Here is a 23248-nt window from a genome sequence, read left to right on the forward strand (position 1 = left end):
GTCTCCATGGAAACATACCTTCCTGATCACACTCACTAGATATATCCTGCCATATGCTCCTGCAGCTCCGTTATTGCCTCACCCTTGTCCCGATGCTGGGCACACTCACAGTAGGTGCCCAATACCAACATCTGCTGGGGGGCATGGCCATCACTGCTACCCGTGTCCCTCCAGGGTGGGGCAGAATATTTACCAGCCAAGTATCTAAACAGTCCTGGGCTAGTCTGACCATTTAATTCCAAGGAAAAGCAGCTTCCATGGTTCCAGAACAAGAGGCACAGAAAGGAACTGGGTAGATAATAGGAGCTACGCTGGCGCAGGAAGGAGCATCCTTCAGGGACAACCAGGGAGGGGTGTTTGCCTCTGGGGGCGGAGGGCGTGTGGATGCGTAGAGCGCTCGGAGCTGTGAGAAGTCCTAGCTCCGCTCTGCACCTCACCAGCAAGTCGCTTCCCTTATCCGAGCCTCAGCTTCCCCAGCTGGTGGAGGGCCCGACTGGCCGAGGCCTCTGGTCGGCTCGCACTGCGGAGACGGCGTGAGATGATGCTAGCTGGTTTACAGATGAGTGTTTTTAATTTCGCTTTTAAGCAGTTGTGTATCTATTGTGTATTAGGAAACCTAGGATTTCAAAGATATTGCTCAGGAGGAGGTAAAACAGGTTGATTTTTTTTTTAAGTGGGTTGATTTAAAGAAATGACTAAGTGAAAGTGGAATTGTGGTGGTGGTTGTATGAATCGATATATGTGATAACATCTCAATAGAACCGTGCACACAGAAAAAGAAAGAAGTGCAGGTAAAAACGGATGAAATCCAAATAAGGCCTCTGTCTGGTTAACTGTCTTGTAGGACTGTGAATGTCAAGGAGTGACGTTAGATGGTCTTAGTAGGGGGAGCTGGGGATGGGTACATCAGAACTCTGTACTATCTTGGTAACATCCTGTGGGTCTAAAATTATTTTTAAAAAGTGTAAGAAATGAAGATGGTAAGATCCACGGAGGGAACACACACAAATGACTAAGGACTGAAAATACTGGACTAAAAGCTTCTGCGGACTGTTCCATCCAAAAGTCACTCTGAGATACAGCAGCCTCCCTAGAACAGACCACAGCGCCCCCAGGAGCTGGCCCCATCCTGCCCACCAGCGGATGACTTACAACTCAGCTGGCCATTTTCTTTTCTCAGACTGGCCACCCGGTTTTAGAGAAATCTCTCTCCCTCCCTCTGCCAGGTAACACTTTCCAAAGGAAGCATGTGTTTGCTGGAGAGATGGTGACACTTCTGAGTCTGAGCTCTGCTCTCAGGTGTGCAGGTCAGAGGCTCAAATGAGCACAGGGGTCCCCACAGTGGTGCCTCTGGGGATAGGGTGTACTTGGAGGAGCAAATGCTCTGGAAACTGGGCTCCAGCGTCCCTTCGGCCCTCACAACCTCTGAGCGACAGAGAGTTCTTTCAGTCCAGCTCCCGAAAGCCTTTGCCTCCAGGAGGTGCAGAAGGGCAACCAGAAGGGGCAGGGCTTTGCCAAAGCGCACACAGGGAGAGAGGGCCGGTCAAGTCAGACACCCAGGATGAGAGCTTGGGAGCAGCCCCGAACTCCCGCCCTAATGAAGAAGGGCCGTGTGGGAAATGCTGCCGCCCGAGCCACGGGGCTGCTGTCCCCTGTCCCCGGTCGCAGCCATCTCAGGGGACGGTGATGTCACCTTGAACTCGGACACTCCCCAGCTCAGAAACGAACACTGCAGACAGGCTGGGGTCTGTCAGCGCGGGAAGGGCCCCCTTGGAGACCAGCTCTTGCAACCTGGCATTTCACAGCTGCCGGAACTGAGAAAAGAATGGGACTTGGTCCAGGCCATTGAGCTGGCCGGCCCAGGGCCATGACCAAATCCTGGCCAGGGCCTGCCCCCTTTCCTCCCTCCTGGGTCCGCAGGGCAGGGACGCGGGGCGTCCTCCGACCGAGTCATCCCTCGGGGTCCCGGCGGTACAGGAGTCGGACACCCCCCAGCTGCGGGGTCGCCGCCGCGCACCCTATCGCGACGGAGGCTCCCGGCCGGCGCCCGGTGTCGCGACAGGGCGGGGCCGCCTCGGTCACCTGCATCAGCTCGAAGACGTGGTACGTCTCCCCGTACTGGGGCATTTCCGGGGGTACGTGGTGCGGGGCGGTGGTCGCGTCCATGCCGCGGTGCAGGGCGCCCGCTCCCTGGAGACAGCGGTCGCTAGGGCCGGCGCGCCGCCGCGTCATCAGCGCGCGCCCGCGCCCTGGAGACCGCCGTCGCTAGGGCCGCCGCTTACGTCATCAGCGCGCGCCCGCCGGCCCTGGAGACCGCCGTCGCTAGGGCCGCCGCTTACGTCATCAGCGCGCGCCCGCCGGCCCTCCAGGCTGGAGCACGGCTTGGTCCCCGGCTCCTCGGCCCGCGCGACCAGCCGCCGCGGGGCAGGTGCTTCCCCGCGCGGGCCTCGCTCCGCAGTCTGCACGTCTCAGCGGGACCCCTCAGGCCGCTCCAGCAGTGGCCTTCTAGGACCAGAGGTGCCTCGGGAGGGCCCCCGGTGCTGGGACGCTCAGGGTCACGTCGACCCTCCCACCAACAGAGGGGATGGGAGGCGGGTCCTGCGCTGGTTCCGCCGTCGCACCCCGACCCGGGCGTTGGGAGCTCTGAGGGCCGGCCCAGTTCTGTTCTCTGGGCCTCAGCTTCCCCATCTTTAAAATGAATAGAGGCTGGGGAACGGTTTGAAAAAGTAGGGGAGTCCCTGGGGCGGGCGGGAAGGCCTAGGCTCACGGGGTGGGGCGGGGCTGCCACGTGACCCGATTGCTATGGCACCCACGGGAACAATCGGGCCCGCGGCCCCGCCCCTTCTCATCGACCTCCCCAGGCCTGGGAAGGGCCTCCCCGCCCTTCCGGGGCCCCAGACATCCTTGGAGGCACTCCAGCTTCAGAGCGCTCTGTAAGTGAAGGCTGCTCTAGGAGCAGTAAGGTTAAAGCGGGCCGGGGGCGGGCGGGCCCACCCAAACCCTGGGGGTTGGGGGGGAAGGAATGGAGGGGACTGCCGCTGGTGCGGGACCGGGCTGGGGTAGGACATGGTTGGGGGAAGGAGCTTTTTGAGTTGCGCCAGTCCGCAGTGGGACAGGGCAGGCAGCCTGGTATCAGACACAGCGCTGAACTAGGAGCTCTAGCTTTTTGTCTGTTGCCATTTTTAGGAGGAGCTACTCCTGGTTTTGAGCCCTCAGTGTTCTTAACAAAACTATGGGGTCTGTACATTATGGACAGGACGTCTGGCATTGTCAGTACAGATTGCCCCAAGTTCAGCTCCTGGCTCCACCTGGCCTTGTGAGCCTGCTCTGTGCCTCACTCTCCTCCCCTGTGAAGTGGGGATTAGGGAAGGATTCCAGGAAGCTAATATACCTGAAGTATTGGTAACTGGCATGTAATAAGTGCACAATGCATAGGGGCTACTATTAGCCATATTATCTCGTTTAATCTCTGCACCAGCCCTGAGAAATAAGTACCTTCATTCCCATTTTACAGATAAGAAATTGGAGGATCAGAATGGTGAAAAGTGGTTGTGGCTGAATGACTTCTGGCAAAAGTCATTTCCCTTTTCTGGGCCTCTTTCCTCATCAGGGGTTGATCGTGAAGCATTAAAATCAGAAGTCCCCTTGAAGATCTTCTAATCCAAACCCACTGATTTTACAGATGGATAAACTGAGGCCCAGAAAGAGGGAAATTCTTGGCCAAGTTCACTTGTTAAGCAAAGGCAGAGCCAGGGCTGACGTCTGACTCCTAGCCAAAGCCGTCACCACCGGCCACTTGCCCAGAGACATGCCCTCCAATGTAAAAGGCTGCAGTTCTGCCTCTTCCCCTCAGAGCCGCTTCCTCAAAGCGTGCACACCTTGGTTGGCTTGTCAAAGCCAACTGCAAAGACAGCTGGGGAAGAAAAGGAAGCTGCCTCCCCCTGAACAAAGAACACAACAACCAAACCCGCAATTTGCACTGGAGAGGTTCACTTTGCTTCCTGGACATTTCTGAAATGACTTGTCTTTCTCCTCATTTATTTTAAGCCTTAGGCGCTTTTCATACCACGATTTAATCTTCTTTAGCAGCCTGGAAAAATACAAATCAATTAAAGCCTAAAACCTATTGGGTAATCATTTTTTCCTTCCTCCTCCCCCAGATCGAGAAGTGCCTGCACCCTGTGCCTTTCATCCACACTAATTTGGCTGCAGTGACTCTCGTTCAAGGGACGATCACTTTGGATAGCTTATTACAGCTCTTCTCACGACATTCCTGGCGCGCATGTCACAAGTCACTAGGATCAAGAGCCACGTCAGTTTTGCTCTCAGGGGCTCTTGGGGCCACCAGCTGAGGTAGTGCTATAACCTTAGAGAACTTGACAGCCCCAGGAAGCCCCAGGAGGGTGGCAGGAAGTCAGACACCTAGGGCAGCCCCCTAGGGGATGGGGAACAGAGAACAGTCTCACGGGAGTGGAAATGAGGCCCAGGGGTCCAGCCAGTGCCTGACCCCTAGGGGGGTTTGAGCAGCTTTTCAGGCCTTTGGTATCCCCTCCACCCCACCCACCCGCTCCCAGCTCTGGTCAATCTGATGTCTGGCATGTCTGTCTCTATGGACCATCACAGAGAGAGGAGGGAGCTATCCGAGAGCCCAGACTTTATAAAGTTAGGCAGAGCTGAGTGGGAGATCCTGGTTGGCTCACTTCTCCTACCTGGGTAACCTCAGCTTCGTCATCTGTCATGGGATAATCATGGTACCTTCATAGGTGAGGACTTAATGCATGGCCAGGGTTTTCCTAGGGCCCCATGGAGAGTAACTGCTGTTAGGAGGGTTGGGGTGGGTGTTCAGGATCTCCTTGAAGGCTGGAGCATGGCTCTAGTTTGCCCTGCCCCGCACCCACCCACCCCCTGCAAAGGACCCTCTTGCAGACTGTGAAGCTCTTCATCCCGACACGCCCATCCCACTGCCCAGCTTCCTTTTCTCTTTAGCAGTGCCCTTATCTAAAACATGGTTCATTCACTCATCCTTATTGTCTGCCTCCCACTCTGAAAGATAAGTCCCTCCAGGGAAGGGGATCTTGTCTATTTTGTTCAATGCTGTATATAGCCCAGCACTCAGAATGGTGTCTGGCGTATGGGAGGCATTGCAGAATGAATGAATGAATGAACGAATGAACGCATGACATGCTTCTTACCCCTCTTGGCCTTCAGTGGTTCTCCTAGCTTTGTCTGACGCTTAGGTCCCTCGGCCTTACCCTGTCCACTGCCTTCTGTGCTTGCTCACAATATTCCACATAACCCCCTCCCAGCCTCTAGCCAGGGTCCCCACCCCTCTGCCCCACCCTCCCCACCTCTCCTCTCCAGGAGGTCAAGCCCTCAGCAGCCTCTGCTTTCGGGGTGCACACTGTGCCTGTCGTGGCCTGCTGCCGTGATTGTGTGCACACCGTGTAATCACAGCTGCTTTCGCTGCCCCGACAACCAGGTGCTGCCGCATTCCAGGCGCTGGGCTCCACACCTGCCACCTGCCACAGTCCTCACCCCAAGGCTGAGAGGCTGGCCCTGTCCTCTCCCAATAGCATGTTAGAACACGGAGGCTCACCCCGCAGGGGCACCAGGATTTGAAGCAGGACTATGGGACTCCGGGCTTGGGTTCTTAACCACCCAGCACAGCCCCGAGCGTTAATGGGGGAAGGCCAGACTGAAAGCACGTGCTCCCACTCCTCCCCCGAAACCCCCCTGTGTGCTGGGCTCCGACTTTCCTAGGCCTTCAGCCCCCGCGTCACTTGTAAGCCCCAGGCCCAAACTAGGTGAGGCAAGTAAGGCGGTTGCCTTGACGCAGAATGTGAAGGGCACCAAAAACCCCCGCCATCAGGACGAATAACATTTAAAAACATCAAAACTAATGCAAAAAAACCATTGAGAGTAAACTATTAAAAATTTAAAGACAGGATCAGTATTACTTGTTGCTTTTGCCTCGGACTCCTGTACAGCAAAAGGCCCCGCACTGGATCCCATCCTGTGTTTACTTAAAATTCAGGCACTTTGTGGACTTTTTGCTATTGACTTTTATTTCTTCAAATAGTGTGTCAAATACTTTTACCTGGCTTGATTGCTGGGCTTTGTGGTGCCCCTTCAGTTTCACACCGAGGGCCTCACCTGCCTGGTAAGCCTGCACCATTGGAGATACAACCCAAAACCTTGCCCCCCTTTACCCCGTCCCCCATTGCCACCTCTGGGCAGGGGGTAGGGGGACCTTGGCAGGGGTTCCAGGTGTCTGACAAAGAGAGGGCCCCCACTGCATCCCCACAACCCAGGCTCTCCTTTGCGCTCGCCCACGGCAGGCAGGGGACTGAGTGGGGAGGACACGGGCGCCCAGCCCGGCCCTGGCCCAGGCCCACCCCCATAGAGCTGCAGCTGCTGTGAGCAAACAGGCACCGTGGCTCCCGGGGGCGGGGGGGGGGGGGGCGGTGCGCTGGGCACTGCTGCTGAATGTCCTCCTCGACCCACTGAGGTTCACAGGGCGCCATTATCAGGGCCCATCCTGGCGCGACTCAGCTCCCAGCGCTCCCCGAGTTCTCTGATGTGCCGCCCCCATCGTGTCCTGGAGGCCACCTTCTCATCTGTTCTTGCATTTCCTTTCATCCCTCTTCTTGCCTCGGAGATGCCCTCCCTGCTCCAGCCCTGCCCTGGGCTCCCGTCTCCCTTGGGCTTGCTCCTCTCCACCTGGGGCCTGCCGGGAAGCCTGGGATGTCTTCTGCCCCGCCCCAGCCCTTGCAGCGACTCACTTGGACCCCACCGTGGCTCAGCCTCCTCTGACCCCCGCTCACACAGGGCACACGCGTGCCGCTGCCTCGTGGTGGAGGCGCGGCGGCTGGGGCGGCTTCGAGGACTCTGGCCAGATGTCAGGAAGCCTGGGACCTAGGGGGTCTCCGACGAGCTTGCTGTGACACCCTGGACTTCAGCTGCCCCCCGCCGGAAGTTAAGGGGAGTTGACCGACCGAGGTCTCCCAGTTCTGGGGCTCCGTAATCTGGGCCCTGGGTATCTTGCACAGGCTCAGCAAAACTGGTGTCACAGGGAGCAGAACCCACAGCCTTCTCTGCTCACAGAAGATTCTAGACGCCTTGTGGACTACCTGAACCACACCAGGGACAGTCTGTGAGGCACCAGAAGAGAGCACTCCCCATGGCGTTAATGTTTCCCATCAGGCCAGCCCCCGCCCTGAGAATGTGCCAGCCTGAGATCAGGGCTCCTGACCCAAGCACAGAGCAGGGAAACTGCACCTTCTCACACTCGACAATCCAGGACAGGCTCTTCCCCTGCTTGGCCCACTGGAAACAATCCCTAGACTTTCCCACCAATTGCAAAGAGGCAGATGGTTTAAAATGATTTGGTCCGAACTGATAATCACAGATCTTATTTTCTGTGACATATGCCGTGATCCCCTCTGTTGCTGACAGCACAGGAAGGCATTGGAGGCTGTGTGTGTGTGTGTGTGTGTGTGTGTCCACGGTCTGGAGAAACTGAGGACCAGAGCAATCTGTGTCCACACTTGAGGGAAGGAAGTCACAGTTGATGGCAAAGAATGTGTCCTTGGAGGGTAGAGGGACCTGGGTCAGGCTCTGCTCTGTCTTGGACGGCCTGGGGCATCTGGAGTGAGCGCAGTGCTCGCCCGAGAGGGGCCTAGGCATGTTGGTCTGGGACTCCAGAGCTGGCTCTGCAGTCTGTGCCTGGGGCCTCAGCCCTGCACTCTTCCTCCCCATAGATCCCCCTTCTCCTGTGAATGACCACTGAGGAAGACAATGAATGAGGTGAAGGAGTCTCTTCGAAACATCGAGCAGAAGTACAAGCTCTTCCAACAGCAACAGTTCACCTTCATCGCCGCTCTGGAGCACTGCAGGGAGAACGCCCATGACAAGATCCGGCCCATCGCCAGCATCGGACAGGTGGCATCCCGTGGGCTGGCGGGCGGCGGGGCCGGGCTCCCAGGGGCCTGCCAGGCCCAGAGATTCCTGGGTGACACCTTACTTGAAAGATGAAACTGAAGCCCAGAGGGGGCAAGCACCTTTGTGCCAGAGTCAGGACTCGGAGCCTAACTAGTGGAATGAGCCAGGCATCCCCTCCCCAAGTAAATAACAAAGTGGTTACAAACATGGGCTGGACACTGCCAGCCAGGGTTCAGGTCCTGGCTCAGCCCCACGCACCCTGTGACCTCCGGCCGGCAGTCACCTGTCTGTGCCCCAGTTGTTACTCTGTAGAGTGAGAACCTCCGGGTAGTATGCGGATTTAGGGAGATCATGAGGGAGACTCTCAGCCAGCGTCTGATGCCTGTGGTCCCAGCTGTCAGATCCTACTGGGATCTGAGAAACTGGGAGGCGCCAAGCACATTGCTCCACCCCCACCCCACCTCCGTCTGCAAACATTTTCACGTAACCCGGGTGTCCTCGTGAGTTAGCTCTATCCCAGTTTGCTCTGCCGAAGACCGAACATGCCTTCCAGGAAGCGGCACACACGTAGGTGGGACCCTCCCAACTGCACTCATGCCTCGGGCCCACGGTCAGCTTGTGGAAGGCCAGTGGCTCATGGCGTGGGGCGGGTGCGGCCTCAGAGCTCAGAACTGCTTAGGAGAAGTGCACGGGCCCACAGAGAATAGCAACCCTGCCTGCATCCTTCAAAAAATCCCTTCTTCTAATATATGTAAAAGCCTCTCCCGGTTTTTTAACTTGAAAACTTTTTAAACCTACAGAAAATAGCCTCTTTCCCCTGAACTATCTGGAAGTCAGTTAGCTACATCCTTTTTCTAGCCCGTTCCCCAAAGGCTCTGACTTCCAAGGCCACTGGACAGGTTTATCAGGAAGGAGCATCTGAGACCCGCACCCCCACCCCCCTCACACGCACAAGGGAGTGGCCTTCTGGCCCCTGGTTCAGCAAAGGCTCTTGGTAAACAGCGGCCCCAGGGTTTGACTCTCTGTGGGAAGCCCTCCCTGAGCTGGGTCATCCACAGGTAACCCGCGCACACACCAGGTAGCCCAGCGACTGCTGTGTTGTGGTTACACCGCGGGCCAGGCCCCTCCTCACCCTCCGCAGTGCCCAGCAGATATGGAGGTGGCCGGAGCCCCCCCACCCCCCAGAGCTGCTGGACTTGCAACCACTCAGATCATGTGGGAGGACATCCCCTAGCAACAGAAAGGCGACCTGGTTTAGACTTAAAAGTTCTGGCTGCTAGGGGAGGGAGGTGATGTCCCCGGCCACCGGCCCGCCACGGGTAGGGCCTGCCTTGGGGAAATGGGCCAGTGATCCTGCCTGGACCGCAGCCAGTTTCTCCCCAGCCCAAGGCCAGGCCTCCCCCTTGCCTGACCTCAGATCCAGAGAGACAGGGGCGGGGCGGGGGGGGGAGGTGAGGTTGGATAGAGAGGAAGAGCCCCTGCCCGGGAAGGACCTCCATTCCGCCCAGGGAGAGGGGTTGAACGCGGATCAGCGGTCTCACCATTCTGAACACCTTTAAGGACTGGAGAAAGGCGTCCCGACTCCTGCATCTGGAACACGTTCACAGGGGAGCTTTCGTTTTGTTTGGCGTTTACGCTCTTCATCCTAGAGTTGGTGTCAGTGTGTGGTGTGAGGTTCAGACTACCTTCTGTGGGTGATCCCTCTGCCGGCTCCCCTTGTCCCTCCTTCCTCTACCTTGGAGACACAGGACGAGGAAACTTCAGAGGATTTAGTGCCTTCTCTCTGCTCCGCAGTGGGGCCTGAGGGGGACTGTGGCCCGAAAGGTCGGGGAGCAGCGCTCTTTGCTTTAGGTGTTGGCTGGGGTGCGTGGTGCCCGGTGGGGTTTAGGTGAGCGTGTTGAGAGGTGCGAGGTCCAGGCTGCACGGCGCGTGGCGCAGCGCCGGGGACGCTCCGTGACCGTGACCGAAACTGCGTGCAGCCGCGTGGGCCCCGTGACCCCGCCCCCTGAGCGCCCGGCCTGCGGCCCCCGCAGGTGCAGAGCTACGCGGAGCATTACTGCCACAACGCCACAGACCGGCGCGTTCTGCGCCTGTTCCTGGACATCTGCGCAGAGCTGAGCAGGCTGTGTCAGCACTTCGAAGCCCTGCACTCCGGCAGCCCGGCCACCAGCAACCTGCTTGAGAAATGCAAATCCCTGGTTAGCCAAAGCAACGACCTGAGCAGCCTCAGGGCAAAGTGAGTCCCTTCTGGGCCTGTTGCGGAGGGCAGCGGGGCGGGGAGGGAGCGGGGCGACCGACCAGCAGGAAGGAGCCGGCTTCTGCCCAGAGGGCAGGTGCGTCCCCGCGGGTGGATCCTGTGGCGACTGTCCAGAGCCCCTGCCCCGGTGGGAACTCCCAGGCCCACTGACTTGCTGGAAGGGCCAACCCCACAAGCCGTTTTAGTGCAAACGAGGGCTGCTGAGGCCGCAGGTAGAGTGGAGCCAGTACCGGGCAAAGGGAAGGGGGTCGCAGGGCACGTGTTCCCAGAAGCCCACGGAGAAGCCCCAGTACCGCCAGTGCGGCTCCCTCATTCTGCGCCCCGGGGGCCCTCAGCACAGGGCGCCCTGTTCGGAGCACGCCGTTTAGTTATCGGGGTGGAGAAGAGGCAGAGGGACTAACCAGCAGGTTTTGGAGCAGTTCCGGCAGGTTTCCAGGGCCCCTGATCCGGGGTTCTACAACCGAAGGCGAGTGCTTCGAGAGTCCTGCCCCTCACCCCTGCATCAGCCAGGGCTCCTGGGCCGCAGGCCCGCCGAACCGCGGTCCGGGAGAGAGTGCGGCTCGGCCCGTGCGGCCCCAAGCCTCCCCAGGGGATTCTGAGGGGCGCCCAGGATTAGGGCCTGCCCCGGGCCTGGACGGAGCCCTCTTGCTGCCCCGCAGGTACCCTCACGACGTGGTGAACCACCTCAGCTGTGACGAGGCCAGGAACCACTACGGAGGCATCGTCAGCCTCATCCCCATCGTCCTGGACTTAATGAAAGAATGGGTCGCCCACTCGGAGAAGCTGCCCCGCAAAGCCCTGCAGCATGTGAGTGAGCCCCAGGCACACCAGGAAGCCACCGGGGCGGCCGCTCGCCCTGCCTGGACCACAGGCACCCAGCCTCGGTTAAGGAAGCACAAACGTAGGCGACTTACAAAAGACAGCCCCAAACCTAGGGGGAATGACACAGGATGTCTCAAACCTCCCTGGAGACCGCCTGGCGGGAAACTGTAACTCAGAGCCGGCAAGCTGCTGCGTCCCGTAGGGTGCTTGGTCACTTAACTTGGTCTCCACCGGCTGATCCATTCTTTGGCGCCCACAGTCCCCGCCACGGATGAACCCCAGAGGGCCTGCCCAATATACTGTTGAGAACCTCTCTCCCTCTGTCACGTTCACTTCTAAGCTCTCCTCGCCTCTGAGCCAATGAAGAGGACCCCCACTTCCGGTGTTGGTGGGAGCGGGTGTCCCGGGGAGGCTGCTGAGAGCTGGGGTCACCGGCCTGCCCAGGTGCTCTGGGAGCTCCCAGCCCGCACCCTGCCGGGCCCGGCCACGCTGCAGGTCCGGCTTTCTGGGCCGAGCCGCCGAGCCGGAGGCCTGCCAGCTCCTTTCCCACCACAGCGGCAACTGTAGGCAAGGCTCGGCTCCTGCAAGATCTGGCTGCTTGGCCTGCCAGGATGCTGAGGGCCGGCACGGTGGACTTCCTCAGTGTGATTAGGTCTCTGGACCAAAACCCAAAGGGGAACGAACCTGCCTTTGCTCTCCTTTACTTGGGAGAGGGGAGGCCATGAGAGAAGCCGGAAGAATTCTGATTTTATGGCTCCCGTGCAAGGACAGTTTCCTGATTTTCACAACACAGTCAAGGCCCCGACATTATAGAATGTGTCTCTGGCTTTTGCGCTTGCTGGAAGTTCTGACTGACTGTTGGCTTTTCCCTTCACAGGGGGCGACTTAGCTTCTGTGTTCTTGCTTCCTCGGGGGCGACCGTCAAGAATAAAAAGTGTTCTCCCACCTCTCTGCCTGGCTTGGTTTCCTAGGAGTTATCCCTTCTTTATTTACCCTAAGACCTCAGAGGACACTGGCCAGTAGCCTCACAAGCAAAACCACGAGCAAAGAGCAACCACTATAGACATTTGCTCTCGGGGGGATCATGCCAAAGACCCACAGGCCAGCTCGTAACTGGCCTTCCGTAGTTAGAAGCTGTTCAGACAGGAATCTGAATAGACATCTGAATTTTCCAGACAAAATCAAAAACTGCCATCTCTGAGTCTTTCTCTCAAAGAGCTGCTTCCGCCATTAACATAGGCAGAGCATACCGATTTCCAGGGACAGCTGGAAATGTCTGTTCCAAGGAAGAGATGGTGAGGCAAGGCTGGATCGAACAATTGTTTGAGGTAGTTTCCTGCCTTCCTCCAAACCCCTGATGACGTAACGGAAGGAAGGTGGTGGGTGCCAGCTGCCCTTCTCCCTGGCACACTCACAGAACAGGACCGGTAAGCTCTCGATGACCTCGGTGTCACCTGGGTGCCACCAAAAGGACTGTATTAAAGCCAACGGCCAGCCAACTCGTAGGGAGGCAAGCATACTCCCAGCACGAGGTGGGACAGCAGTGCAGCCCCTGCAGGCCGTCCGGCTTGGAGAGTCTGGGTGGGGATGACTCACATCACCCGCTCCATGCCACCATGCCACTCTCGGCGGGGGAAGGCAGGAATCCGAGGCAGAGAAAGGGAGGATCTGTGGCTGTGGGCCAGAGAATGGGCTAGAACAAAAAGGGTCCTAGAGAGACGAAAGCCAGATTCTACTTGTCAGCACCTCCTCCAGCCACCTGAGGTGACCAACCAAGCCAGGCTGGAAGCTTCTGCGTCTGTGGACGGGTCCCTACTTTGCCTACAAGTCCCTCAGAGGCCAGCGCGAGTCACTTCATGTCAACACAGCAGAATAGTGCAAAACAATAGATTTTTATTTGTTCACAGTTAAACACAAGCAACTGCCTTGACATTTTAGAACGTTCTAAGAAGGACAGCAAACCCTTTTGATTCCAATTCCCATTTACTAAGATTGTACCATTTTCTCTCGCAGTTCTTGTTTATGGCATCTGACGTGGATTGTTTGACATGCTTTTAAGATCAAGGCGGGAAGGTTTAAACCTTTTGACAAGAGGACTTTCTCAAATTTAACTAAAAGCAGTCGGTTAAAAAAAAATCTTTTTTTCACTGATGGGACCCCTTTAAACTGCAAGTTAGCCACATGTGGTTGATCCATGATTGAGTTACAAAACTAGATTACGTCTTAACAAAATCTGTTCCTCCGTAATATACTTATTATGGTCCATAGAAGTCTTCTGAAAAGTGATCACTGATTCTTCCTAGTGCAAAATGCCCGGCCGCCTCTTTGATCAGCCAGAGTATCTGCTGCATCCAGCAGCGCTGTACCCTCCTGTCCAAACACTGTAGCGAGGTGGGGGAAAGGAGGAGGGGGTGATGGGGGGTGGGTCTCAAACTCTCAGGGGTCTCCTCTAAAGCATCTATTCCAATGGTTCAACTGACCTACTTATCCCCGACGGACAATTCGGTGGTGAAGGGAAGGGAAGGGGGGCAGAGGGCTCTGCAGTGGCGGGTGCAGGGGCTCACTACCCCGGGCAGGCTTCCCTGGTTGCTACAGCCCCTCTTCTCTCAGGTGAGCACGTACAGACCGGAGGACAGCATGGAAAAGACAGGAACCCACTCTCCCTGCACACGTCAGAGAGCCCTGGATGGGGACACGAGCCACATGGGACAAGGGTCACAGCAGCAGCCTGGGGCCGGCTCCGACCTACACTTGCTCTTTCACCTATACGGAAAAGCCTCCTGGAGGGCAACCAATTCCTCTGCCACACGGGGGAGGGGAGGGAGGAGGGGAGGGAGGAGGGAAGGGGAGGGGCAAGGAGGGCTCGAGTTAGAGAAGTCTGGGCAGAAACATACAGACATGGTGGGGCTGGAGATCGGTTTCCAGCGTGCACCTCCAGAGTGGAAAGGAGCAGGGGGAGCTGCGCTGATGGGGGTCATTCCATGAGCCCCTCTCTTCCCCGCAGGAGACGTGGGTGGGGTCTCTGGGTGGGATCGGGCTCGGCCTAGGACCACTGAGAGAGGCTGGGTGGCCCTCCACCCGGACTGTGGCTCCAGACCAAGCCTCCACGCCACCCGCACTCTCCTTAACCTGCACGGCTTCCTCCCATCTCTTGGCACTCCACGTGGCACTTCCTCTCACTCGTTCTCCCGTTCTTTCTGGCTTCAAGTGGATGTTCTAGTATTTGGTACAAACTCCCACTGGCTAGTCACAGCACATGCTACATTCTCTACACAGAAACACCCAAGTTTTCATTCGGAACTGTGAGTCTGAACCCCTACAGCCCAGCTCACGGGGACCCCCTCATCGCGGCCGCTGGATCAGCCACCCCCTTCTGCACAACCATAAAACTTTGGCCTTTTGTGACAAAACCTCTAGAAACTACACAGGCTGTGGCAAATGGGGACGGCCCAGGGTCTAGAGTTTCGTGTCCTGTCGTCCTGATTTTGCCCCGTGATGTGCCAGCCTCTTGGACCACAGCTGCACGGTGGGCTCACCGTCCATGTCAGTGGCTCCCAGGTTCCCTGCTCGGAAGAGCTGGCCCCTTTCCCCTCCACACGGCACACACAGCAGCTGACCTGTCGCTTCTCTGCACCCACGGAGCCTGGTAAGAATCCCCAGCAGCTGAAACACTCTGCTGACCAAGCTAGGAAGGCCACGGCCGCCCACTGGCCGCCCACAGCTGGGCCTAGCACTCGGCTCACGGAAGCCTTTAAAAACCTCCTGACCCAAGAAACGACCTCTGTCTCCTGCCTTTGGATTTATTTTCTTACTCGTGACTAGGTACGTCTTCCAATGCTACACTAACGATGTCTGTAGACTTTATGGCAGAGCCCTGTCAAAAGCTTTTTAAAAATCCCTCAAAGTCCTGTCTGAGAGAGGCCCACGCGCTTCCGTCCTGCAGTGGACTCGGGAATGCGCTTTCTCTATGGAGACCACGCCGCCCCCATGAACTGTAGTGCTCCTTTTGAAAACAAATTTCATGCTGCCCAAGAAGCAGACTGCAACCCCAGGGCCTGTGCTGACCCTGGTTAGTGTCGGGTGGGGAGCAGAGCAGGTCACGCACGCTGGCCACACGGCTCTGAGGCAGGCAAGCATGCTCCGAGTGGCCGGGCAGAGGCTGCCCGAGCTGCCCAAGCCTGACCTGCCCAAGCTGCTCGACCTGATGCTCTAACTATTCTAATACCTTTGCCCTGCCAGCTCCCAGGCTCGAATTCTCTCTCTAGTGTCCCTCTACTATCACCTTTCAGTCCTTAAAAAGACTCGCTGCAGCGCAATCGGTGGCCTGTTGGCCCCTGGCAGGTTTATTGTTTTTAAAACCAAACTAAACCTTACTATTGACTTGAGTCCTTTGCAACATAAAAGCCTAAATGTTCAGGCTGGGTAACTTCAACACACGTCCAGGCCTCAATCCCCCAGCCTTGGCTGAATAAAAAGCCCGGCCCCCTAGAACGCAAAGGAAGCTGAGCACAGCTCCCCTAGGCTGGCCATGGTTGTCGAGCTGAGCAGCCGGCTGGGCCGGAGGGATGTGCCAAGGGCCCTGGGCCCAGAGACCTGCCCGTGGAGCCTCCAGCGCAGGCCACGGCCCACTTCACCACGCTGCCTCCCTCTTCTCCCCTGTATTTTTACATCTTCTCAGTTCTTAAAAATGTTTTTTCTTTCTCTACATTGGCCTCTGCCTCTGCCAGTTAATCAGGGAAAAGGCTTTGATTTAAACGCCTGGTGTCTTTGTTCTGTGGCAGTCTCTCAGGCGGGGGGAGGGTGAGCATTCTGACCTGGTTTCAGTAGGCATCCAGTTAACATGTTTCCTTTCTGAATTCGTTCATGTTTTCCTTTCCTAAAACTGAACGAGGAAACAGGACATACTCGATTTTATGCTCTCCTTTGGACAAAGCTGAATTCACCACATGGGGTTACTGCTAGTCCACACGGGACATCCAGCGGCCACTGCCGGGCCGGGCAGGGCCGGGCACAGTAGAGCACACCTGAAGATCCTGTCCCGACGAGGCCTCCTGCCAGCGTAGTGGTGGTGACACAGCGTCTCTCGTGACCTCGCCCCCTCTGGTCAGGAGTGCTAGCATGTTTACTGCAACACTTAAAACAAAAGACCTTCACCCTCACATGCTGGGAGCTTCTGTAAGCAATAAGATTTCGTACCATTACAGTCCGTCTTTTCCCCCCTCACGGCTGAACCCCCTCATATACTTTTAACTAAAAGAATAGAAAAGAGAAAAACCAAGTTCATCGGCTCTTTCCTACCGGTCTCTCTCTGCCTCAGCTGGGACACTAAGCAACCACTCTTAGGCTTCTAGCATCTACCTCTGGAGCCTGTGTTGAGTTCAGATGCTGTGCTGCGGTCACCCGAGCGTGTGCAGGCAGCCCAGGGTGCACGTCAGACCGCCTTTGTCAACGCTCGCCAGGACTCTGCTCTAACACGCTCGGCCACGACTAACGTGCGGGAAGGGAGCAGCATCAAGCTCCCTGGAGGTCGGCCCCGGAAAGTTAGCTGGTGTGAGAAAGCTGTTACCTTTTTGGTGGTCTAGAACCAGCAACGGCGACGCGGCTCTAGCAGCCTGAGAAGCAACGGTCATTTAAATGCTGAAGAAACTCTTTGGACCTTCCGAGCCTTTCTGCAGCAGCATCACCAAGAAGCTGGCACAAACGAGAGGCTCACGGAAACACGGAGGGAGGGGTGAACCCCGGGGCTCAGCTAGCACAGCCCTGCCCGAGGGGCAGTTCCTGGTCCACAAGGGCTTCTCAGGCAACTGCTCAAGCCACCAACCTCCCCTCCTGCAGAGAGCGGGTTTTACCACCCCTACGCCAGCCTGGTCGGAGCAGTCCCAGCTTTCTAGCGAACACCAAATAAATAGGAGGTAGCGGGGAAGGAGGGACAGAGCATTCCCAAAGGAAAAGGATGGTCTCCATGGTGCCAGCTCCAGACTCCTCTAAGAACAGACGTTTGTTCACACAGAACTTTCTAGGAAGCTTATCAGAACCGCCAAAAGAACATAAGGGGGAATAAACAATTGCTTCTCTAGATCTGCTGCTAGAGAGGCTGCACTTCAGAACCAAAAAGCGGTGACAAAGTCTCATGTGAAAAGCTTCCACGTGAAGTCGACCGGCTTCGCAAGCTACATACATCCCTGTGGAAAGGGACAAAACGAGACTTACCTGCAACACCACCAGTTACCTGGGCTAATGGACAGCCAACCCATTCTCCGAGTTTCAGGGAAGGAGAGAGTGGTGTGTTAGACTCAAAGATTAAATTTGGCCTCATATTGCACAGGTTCAAAGGGCGCAACCATTGTGGGGGAAGGAAGAAAATAAAGCTACTGAGGAACGCAAACTGGCCCTCGGATTAGTCCACACTGCTGGGTAAATAAAGACAGGCTGGGGAGTGGGCTCAGGGGAAAGTTAAGAGGCATTTCAATGCCAGATCCAAAAACCGTTCTGCATTCAGTCAACTGTCAAAAGGACCTCCATCCCATTTCCACCGCGTGAGCTAGCCACCCAGACCCTGGAGACAGGAAAGCCTGGGAACGTGCATTCACACCTCCTGTTCTACGCCAGCAACCTGCAAGTTAACACTGAGTGACCGTCATCCTTCGCTGTGTTCATGATGAGTCTCGTTGTAGTCCATGATGTGGAGCTGTCCAACACTGTCCAGGTTCGGGGGGGAGGGGTGCAGGCCGTCGAGGTTCGGGGGGGTCTTGGCTTCCACACCCGGGTCTTTGCCCAGTTCTGTCTTTAGCGTCTCAGAAAGGCTACTGATGGTCACGCTGTCCTCATCACACTGACTCTCACTCTTATTACGAAATAACTCTCGCGCCTTCATGCCCAGGAAGCTTTTTGAACTGGGAAGGGAGCCGACAGTCGTGGGGATGCTGGTGGCAGACTCTCCCACAGTAGTTTCCCACCGACTGCTGAACAGGCCGGCCCTTTGGATGGGGGGTTTCTCCGGGGTTGAAAGCTCGCTGCTGCTGCCGCCGCGGCCACCTCCACCCCCTCTACTCGCGCTGCTGGCCCGCGCGCTGCCGCCGGGTCGGGGGGGCTTGGTGTCGCCGTTGTGGCCAGATGCCTCTTCGCTGTGCCCTGTTACGGAATCCGAGCAGCCGTCCTTGCAACAGGCAAGCCTGTAAGAAACCCAGGGAGGAGAAGAGGGGCGGCGTTGGCGGTGCCTGCGTGTGTGGGAGGGACGTGCAACTACGCGGGCCCACAGACACTGAACTCTGCGCTTTCGAGTGGGGAACCTGAGTGGGAGGTCTTGGCAAGAGAAACCGAGTCTCAGCGAGGGACGGGAGATGGAGATCGCACATGTGAGCACTTCCTGTGACCACATCCCGCAATCTGGGGCCAAGGACTGGGATGCAGAGAGACACCCGGGCGGCCCCGCCTAAGCCAGCAGAGACGGTTTCTCACGCCCCGAGACGCGGGCCCTATTCTGCTGCTGGCGGCTCGGGGACAAGGCTGCAGCTCCCGCCTCTTTGTTCCTACCTTTCTTCTGCCGCTTCAGCTGCCTCTGCTTTTTCTTCTTCAGGTTTCTTCAGGAGGCCGTCCTTCTCCAATCTGCCATATAAATCTAAGATCTCCAACTCAAACACTTGGGTGATCCTTTTCTGAGCCTCATACCTGCTCTCTGCAGCCTGCAGCTGTCCTCTGAAACACAGACCACCCAGAATATAGGAAGCCCCACTGACAAAAAAACCCATCACTGCAGAAACCCATGCCCACCAGAGTTACCTTGCCTGGACTTTGACATCCTCTAAATATTTCTTCTGCTCCAAAAGAAGGTGGTCTTTCTTGGCCAGGTGAGATTCCAGTTCCAAAATCCGTTTCTGGGAGGTATCGAGCCTCTGATTCTGCTGGAGAACGTGGCTTCTGTTTTTTTCTAGTTCTTTCCGACACGCAGCTTTCATCATTTCTACCTCCTACAAGAGGGGCCGGAGTTAGTCCGAGAAAACGAGTGTGCTACCTCTGTTGTGCGAAAGCAAGGCACTAAGCACTGAGAAGGCGCTCTGGGGCACTGCTGCTGGGAATCGGAATTCGTACAACTTTCTGCAAAGTAAGCTGGCAGCAAGTATTAATCTAGTAACCCCTCCTTGAAATCTGCCCCTGAGGAAGTCATTTGAAACACGACTAGACATTTTGGCACAAAAATAATCATTGTATCATGTTTAGAAGAGCAAAAAACTGGAAGCATTGTTAAGTCTAATGCCAGGAGAACAGTTAAGTGAGTTAAAATACATTTTATATCTACAAGTTTCTAGTAAACCTACAGTTTATGTATCAGTAAAAAGATAGAAAAGCAGACTTTATATAAAACCATGTGAACAGTAGGATCAACTATGTAAACAGTGACATTCACAAACACCAAACGAAACTATACCAATATTCAGTTATTTCAAAATAACATAGTGGTGTCTTAGGTGATTTGTTTTCTTTTAGACTCTTCTCCCCTCACACCGACTAAGGGAAAGCTAGCAGGCGCAGCGCAGTGGGCCGGGCTTGCTTGGGCAACGCTGCCCGCGTGGATCAGGCACCCCGAAGCCCGCAGACCATGCCAGGCAGACGGCCTGCCCGCCCAAAGACTGAGCCAGCTGGACACCCAGAGCACGTGTGCACCCGTGCTCAGAGGAGACATGGAAACAACACTCTTCTAACAAGCGTGTGTGACATTTGTATCGTGTGTTTTCACTGTGGTAAGGTATACGTAACATAAAACTTAGCGTAGGTTTGTTGTTGTTTTTAAAGATAACAAACCCTCCGCTCCTGCACACTCTCTTTCAACTAAATAAATAAAATCTTAAAAAAAAAAGAATAGAAAACAAACCGTAAAAAGCAAGGAGATGAGCTTCCACGGAGGTGTCCCTGCCTCGAAGATGACCAGTGAATGCTTTCCTGGTGTGGAACTCCAGAGATTTAAGCTCAGAACTGGGCACCAGATCATGTGGCCACTGTAGCTGTGCCCAAGGGCTCCAGACTTCAGCACAGGTGAGGTGAACAAATCGGGCCTTTGTCATCAATGATAGGAGCTCTTTATGGAGACTCAAAGCAGCTACCGAACTAGGAACATCCACGCGCCTCCACGAACCCTCATAACCACTGCCGGAGGCACTACAGCCAACACCTACCAGCCGTGCCCAACCTGATTCTCAGATACCACCCTGCCTCCCCCACTTGACTGAACGAGAGGAAGCCTGACTCCAGGCCCAAGGGCAAATCCTGAAAGGTTCAAGGCAATGACTGAGCTAGGGATGGGCACAAGATACAATCTTGGCCAACAGCAAGGGTGGGAAGCCTGGGGGAGGGTTCCTGGCAAAGTTTCCTCACTGAGAGAGACCCGCAGGAAGGAACCTCTCCTCTTCCAGGGGAAATCATGGTGTCTGTCTACCTGTGACCGCGGTTCCTGCGGCACACACCTTGCAACCATCGGCACAGCTAGCTGGAGGACACGGTTGCCAGAAAAGGTCAGGTGGTAGAGAAGAGTGGAAAAAACTGGGTGTTTTGTTTTTGTTTTTGTTTTTTAAGTAATCTCTCTGCCCCACATGGGTTCGAACTCACAACCCTGAGATCAAGAGTCACATGCTCCTTCCTGTCCATACTCTTGATCTCAGGGTTGTGAGCTCAAGCCCCACGTGGGGTATAGAGATCACCTAAATAAATAAATTAATTAATTTAAAAAACTTTAAAATGTTAAAAAATTTCTTTCTTTTTTTTAAAGATTTACTTGAGAGAGAGAGAGAGAGCATGAGAGGGGGGAGAGCCAGAGGGAGAAGCAGACTCCCTGCTGAGCAGGGAGCCCGATATGGGACTCGATCCTGGGACTCCGGGATCATGACCTGAGCCGAAGGCAGTCGCTTAACCGACTGAGCCACCCAGGCGCCCAATATTAAAAAATTTCTAAATAAAGAGGGGCATGCTCTACGGACTGAGCCAGTAAGGTGCCTCAGAACTGGGCTCTTGGATGCTGTCCCTAAACCGCTGACTTGGCCAACCTGGAACTCACCTACTTTGGGACTTCTTGTCAAGTGAGATAACAAAACTTCTTATTGTTAAGCCGGCTTAGTGGCTTTGTTGTTCCTGCTTACAGCCATAGGCAACCTAACTGCTACAAGTCAGGGTCATCACGTCCATTCAGGGACCGTGAAACAGGGCCCAGAGAGGTCAGGTGGCTCTAAGAGGCCCCGGGAGTCCAAGTGTTCCAGCTGAAGAGGCCGGCCCAGCTGACTTCTCTCAGGAGACGTGAGGAATGCGTTTCAGTCAGCATTTTCAGAGGTTCTCCTATCTCTTCGGCCTGTTTTCCCCTCATTCTTTTCCACACCCATTAAACCTCCAAAATGAGTGCTAGCTGGTTTCTAGAAAGTTCCACATTTAACATCCTTCTAAAGGCAGTCTCAATCTGAGAGCTAAGAGGAGCTGAGAAATAAGGAGTAACTCTATTATGAAAATTACATCTCTCTACTTTTAAGACTACTTTCTACATTTGGCCAAAAAAGCTTTACAAAGCACAAGCCCAAGAAATCCTAAAAAGAAAGCCTGTGTGTGATGGAGAAGTTAGTGACAGGAAGCATCTGAGCATTTACTATTAAAATTCCATTCCAACTCATTCCCAACTCATTCACTAACATTACCCGAGGCTATTTATAAAGTGACATAAAACTTCTGCCTCAACACCACTGGTGAGACACTAATTAGTGTAAGATCATCCCCATGCTGGCCTTGTTGCCAGGACTGAACCACCATCTGCTGAAATTAAATTCAACATTAAACGGAAGAAAAAATATGTATCCTAGTATATACCCACAGTCCTGAGAGTTACGTTCAACAGAACTGGCTCCCTATCCTTTTTTTGTTTCTCTCTCTGTCTCTCTCTCGCAGCAGGCACCGGTAAGAGAAGACTAACCCTTTATCAGCTACTCTGTACCAATTACCATGAGGTGCTTTCACTTACCCCGACTTCATTTCAAAGCAAGCCAACTAGGGGAAACAAGCCTGCGCGACGGCTGAAGAGTGCTCATCCACCAGGCCGCATCTCTGGCAACATTCCATGCGGCGTGCCAGGCACGCTGCCTGCGTCCTACGGGCTCCCCGCCCCGGGGTGTCGCTCCCTGAGCCCCCACATACCTTTGTGGTGTCTGAGTGCTTGCTCTGCAGTTGTTCCAAATACAACTCGTTGACCTCTCCAAGGACCAAGAGCTGCCGGTTCAAGAACTCCATCTGCTGCTGGACCGACTCACTGTTTGAGAGCTAACCAAAACACAGGGCGGGCAAAGTGAGGGCCCCCGTAGCCCACATCTGGCAGATGGGCGTACACAGGGGCCCGCTAGCAACTCCGGGTTCCAGTGCTAGGGGACAATAAACTCCCACGGTTTCAAATCCCCTAACACAATGACTGGTGGGGAGGAAGGCGTCCAAAGGCAATGACAACGGACAGAAATGCACTTCAAAACGGTGCTGTGCAAAAGGAAAGCAGCGGAGATTCGCTACATCAAAGTGGCCACCCCCAGAACGCCTGCAGAGGACGGGCGTGTGTGAGCATCACTGCGGGGATACAAGGTCCAGGGTTAAAGCCCAGGAAAACGCACTTGTTCGTAAGTGAGCTGTACAGAGTGCGGTGAATCCTAAAAAGGGAGGGATCCTAGATCAGGAGCTTTGTGTGAACAAGCTTCCCATGTTTATGTAAATGAGGATTTAAGAAAGAGTTCCCTGGGTGCACCCACAGACCCGGGTGCAGGCTGGGTAGTTCTCCACTGAGGAACCTGTCCTGTGCATCGTGGAGTGGGTAGCAGCACCCAGGCCCCCGCCCACTTGATGTCAGCAGCACCAAAACTGCCTCCACGCATTGCCCCTTGTCCCCTGGGGGGTGGAGCGGGGATGCCACCTCGCTCCGGGTGGGGAACCCCAGCTGGAGGCACACAGGTAACGCACTCGCCCCGTCTGATGGAAGAACGTCAGCAAGAGGTGTGAGAAGAGGCCCGGCCTGCCCTGTTTCTTACCTTCTGGGACACCTGACTGAGCAGCAGCTCGGTGTGGCACACTTTGCTGTTGGCCTTCTTCAATTCCAGACGCAGCTCTGCGATCATGTTCCTGCAGTCCTCCAGCTTCGTCTGCACAAGGAGACACGCCGGGAAGTTACTCAGCAGCCCCCGCCAGGCCGCCAGGCCGTCGGCCCACGGACAAGTGGGGAAG

The 23248-nt window shown here is 55.6% G+C and overlaps 3 protein-coding genes across 18 annotated transcripts in view; 1 reads left to right on the plus strand and 2 right to left on the minus strand.

Annotated features, from left to right (window-relative positions):
• Positions 1-2239, minus strand: part of AK8 (adenylate kinase 8) — a 115822-nt gene extending 113583 nt beyond the window's left edge. For 2 of the 3 annotated variants that reach the window (XM_045883419.3, XM_045883417.3), the window contains exon 1: positions 2083-2239. In XM_045883419.3, coding sequence (XP_045739375.2) covers positions 2083-2232 — 150 coding nt within the window. In that variant the 5' untranslated portion in view covers positions 2233-2239. Of the gene's footprint in view, positions 1-2017 lie in introns of all 3 variants that reach the window. The other variant, XM_064580133.1, reaches the window with a different exon arrangement.
• SPACA9 (sperm acrosome associated 9) lies at positions 1967-11965 on the plus strand. Of its 7 annotated transcripts, XM_045883429.2 has the most exons (6): positions 2338-2933; positions 4161-4353; positions 7761-7941; positions 9975-10177; positions 10858-11005; positions 11898-11965. In XM_045883429.2, the coding sequence occupies exons 3-6, from the start codon at positions 7798-7800 to the stop codon at positions 11907-11909; spliced, it is 507 nt and encodes a 168-aa protein (XP_045739385.1). In that variant the 5' UTR covers positions 2338-2933; positions 4161-4353; positions 7761-7797; the 3' UTR covers positions 11910-11965. The 7 variants fall into 7 exon arrangements, with proteins under 7 accessions (XP_045739381.1, XP_045739379.1, XP_045739378.1 ...); XM_045883425.3 differs by lacking the exon at positions 2338-2933 and adding an exon at positions 1967-2103 and having other exon boundaries at positions 10858-11965; XM_045883422.2 differs by having other exon boundaries at positions 2337-2933; positions 10858-11965.
• Positions 11966-12893: 928 nt separating this feature from the next.
• TSC1 (TSC complex subunit 1) overlaps positions 12894-23248 on the minus strand; it is a 50912-nt gene continuing 40557 nt past the window's right edge. For all 8 annotated transcript variants that reach the window (XM_064580131.1, XM_045883434.2, XM_064580130.1 and 5 more), the window contains 5 exons: positions 23056-23166; positions 22184-22306; positions 18800-18987; positions 18554-18715; positions 12894-18192 (listed from right to left, as the gene is read on the minus strand). In XM_064580131.1, coding sequence (XP_064436201.1) covers positions 17658-18192; positions 18554-18715; positions 18800-18987; positions 22184-22306; positions 23056-23166 — 1119 coding nt within the window. In that variant the 3' untranslated portion in view covers positions 12894-17657. The remainder of the gene's footprint in view (positions 18193-18553; positions 18716-18799; positions 18988-22183; positions 22307-23055; positions 23167-23248) is intronic.

The sequence above is a fragment of the Mirounga angustirostris genome, unplaced genomic scaffold (assembly GCF_029215605.1).
Source record: "Mirounga angustirostris isolate CCGP_5_RB_7025 unplaced genomic scaffold, mMirAng1.0.hap1 SCAF_15, whole genome shotgun sequence".
In the NCBI taxonomy this organism is placed as follows: domain Eukaryota; kingdom Metazoa; phylum Chordata; class Mammalia; order Carnivora; family Phocidae; genus Mirounga; species Mirounga angustirostris.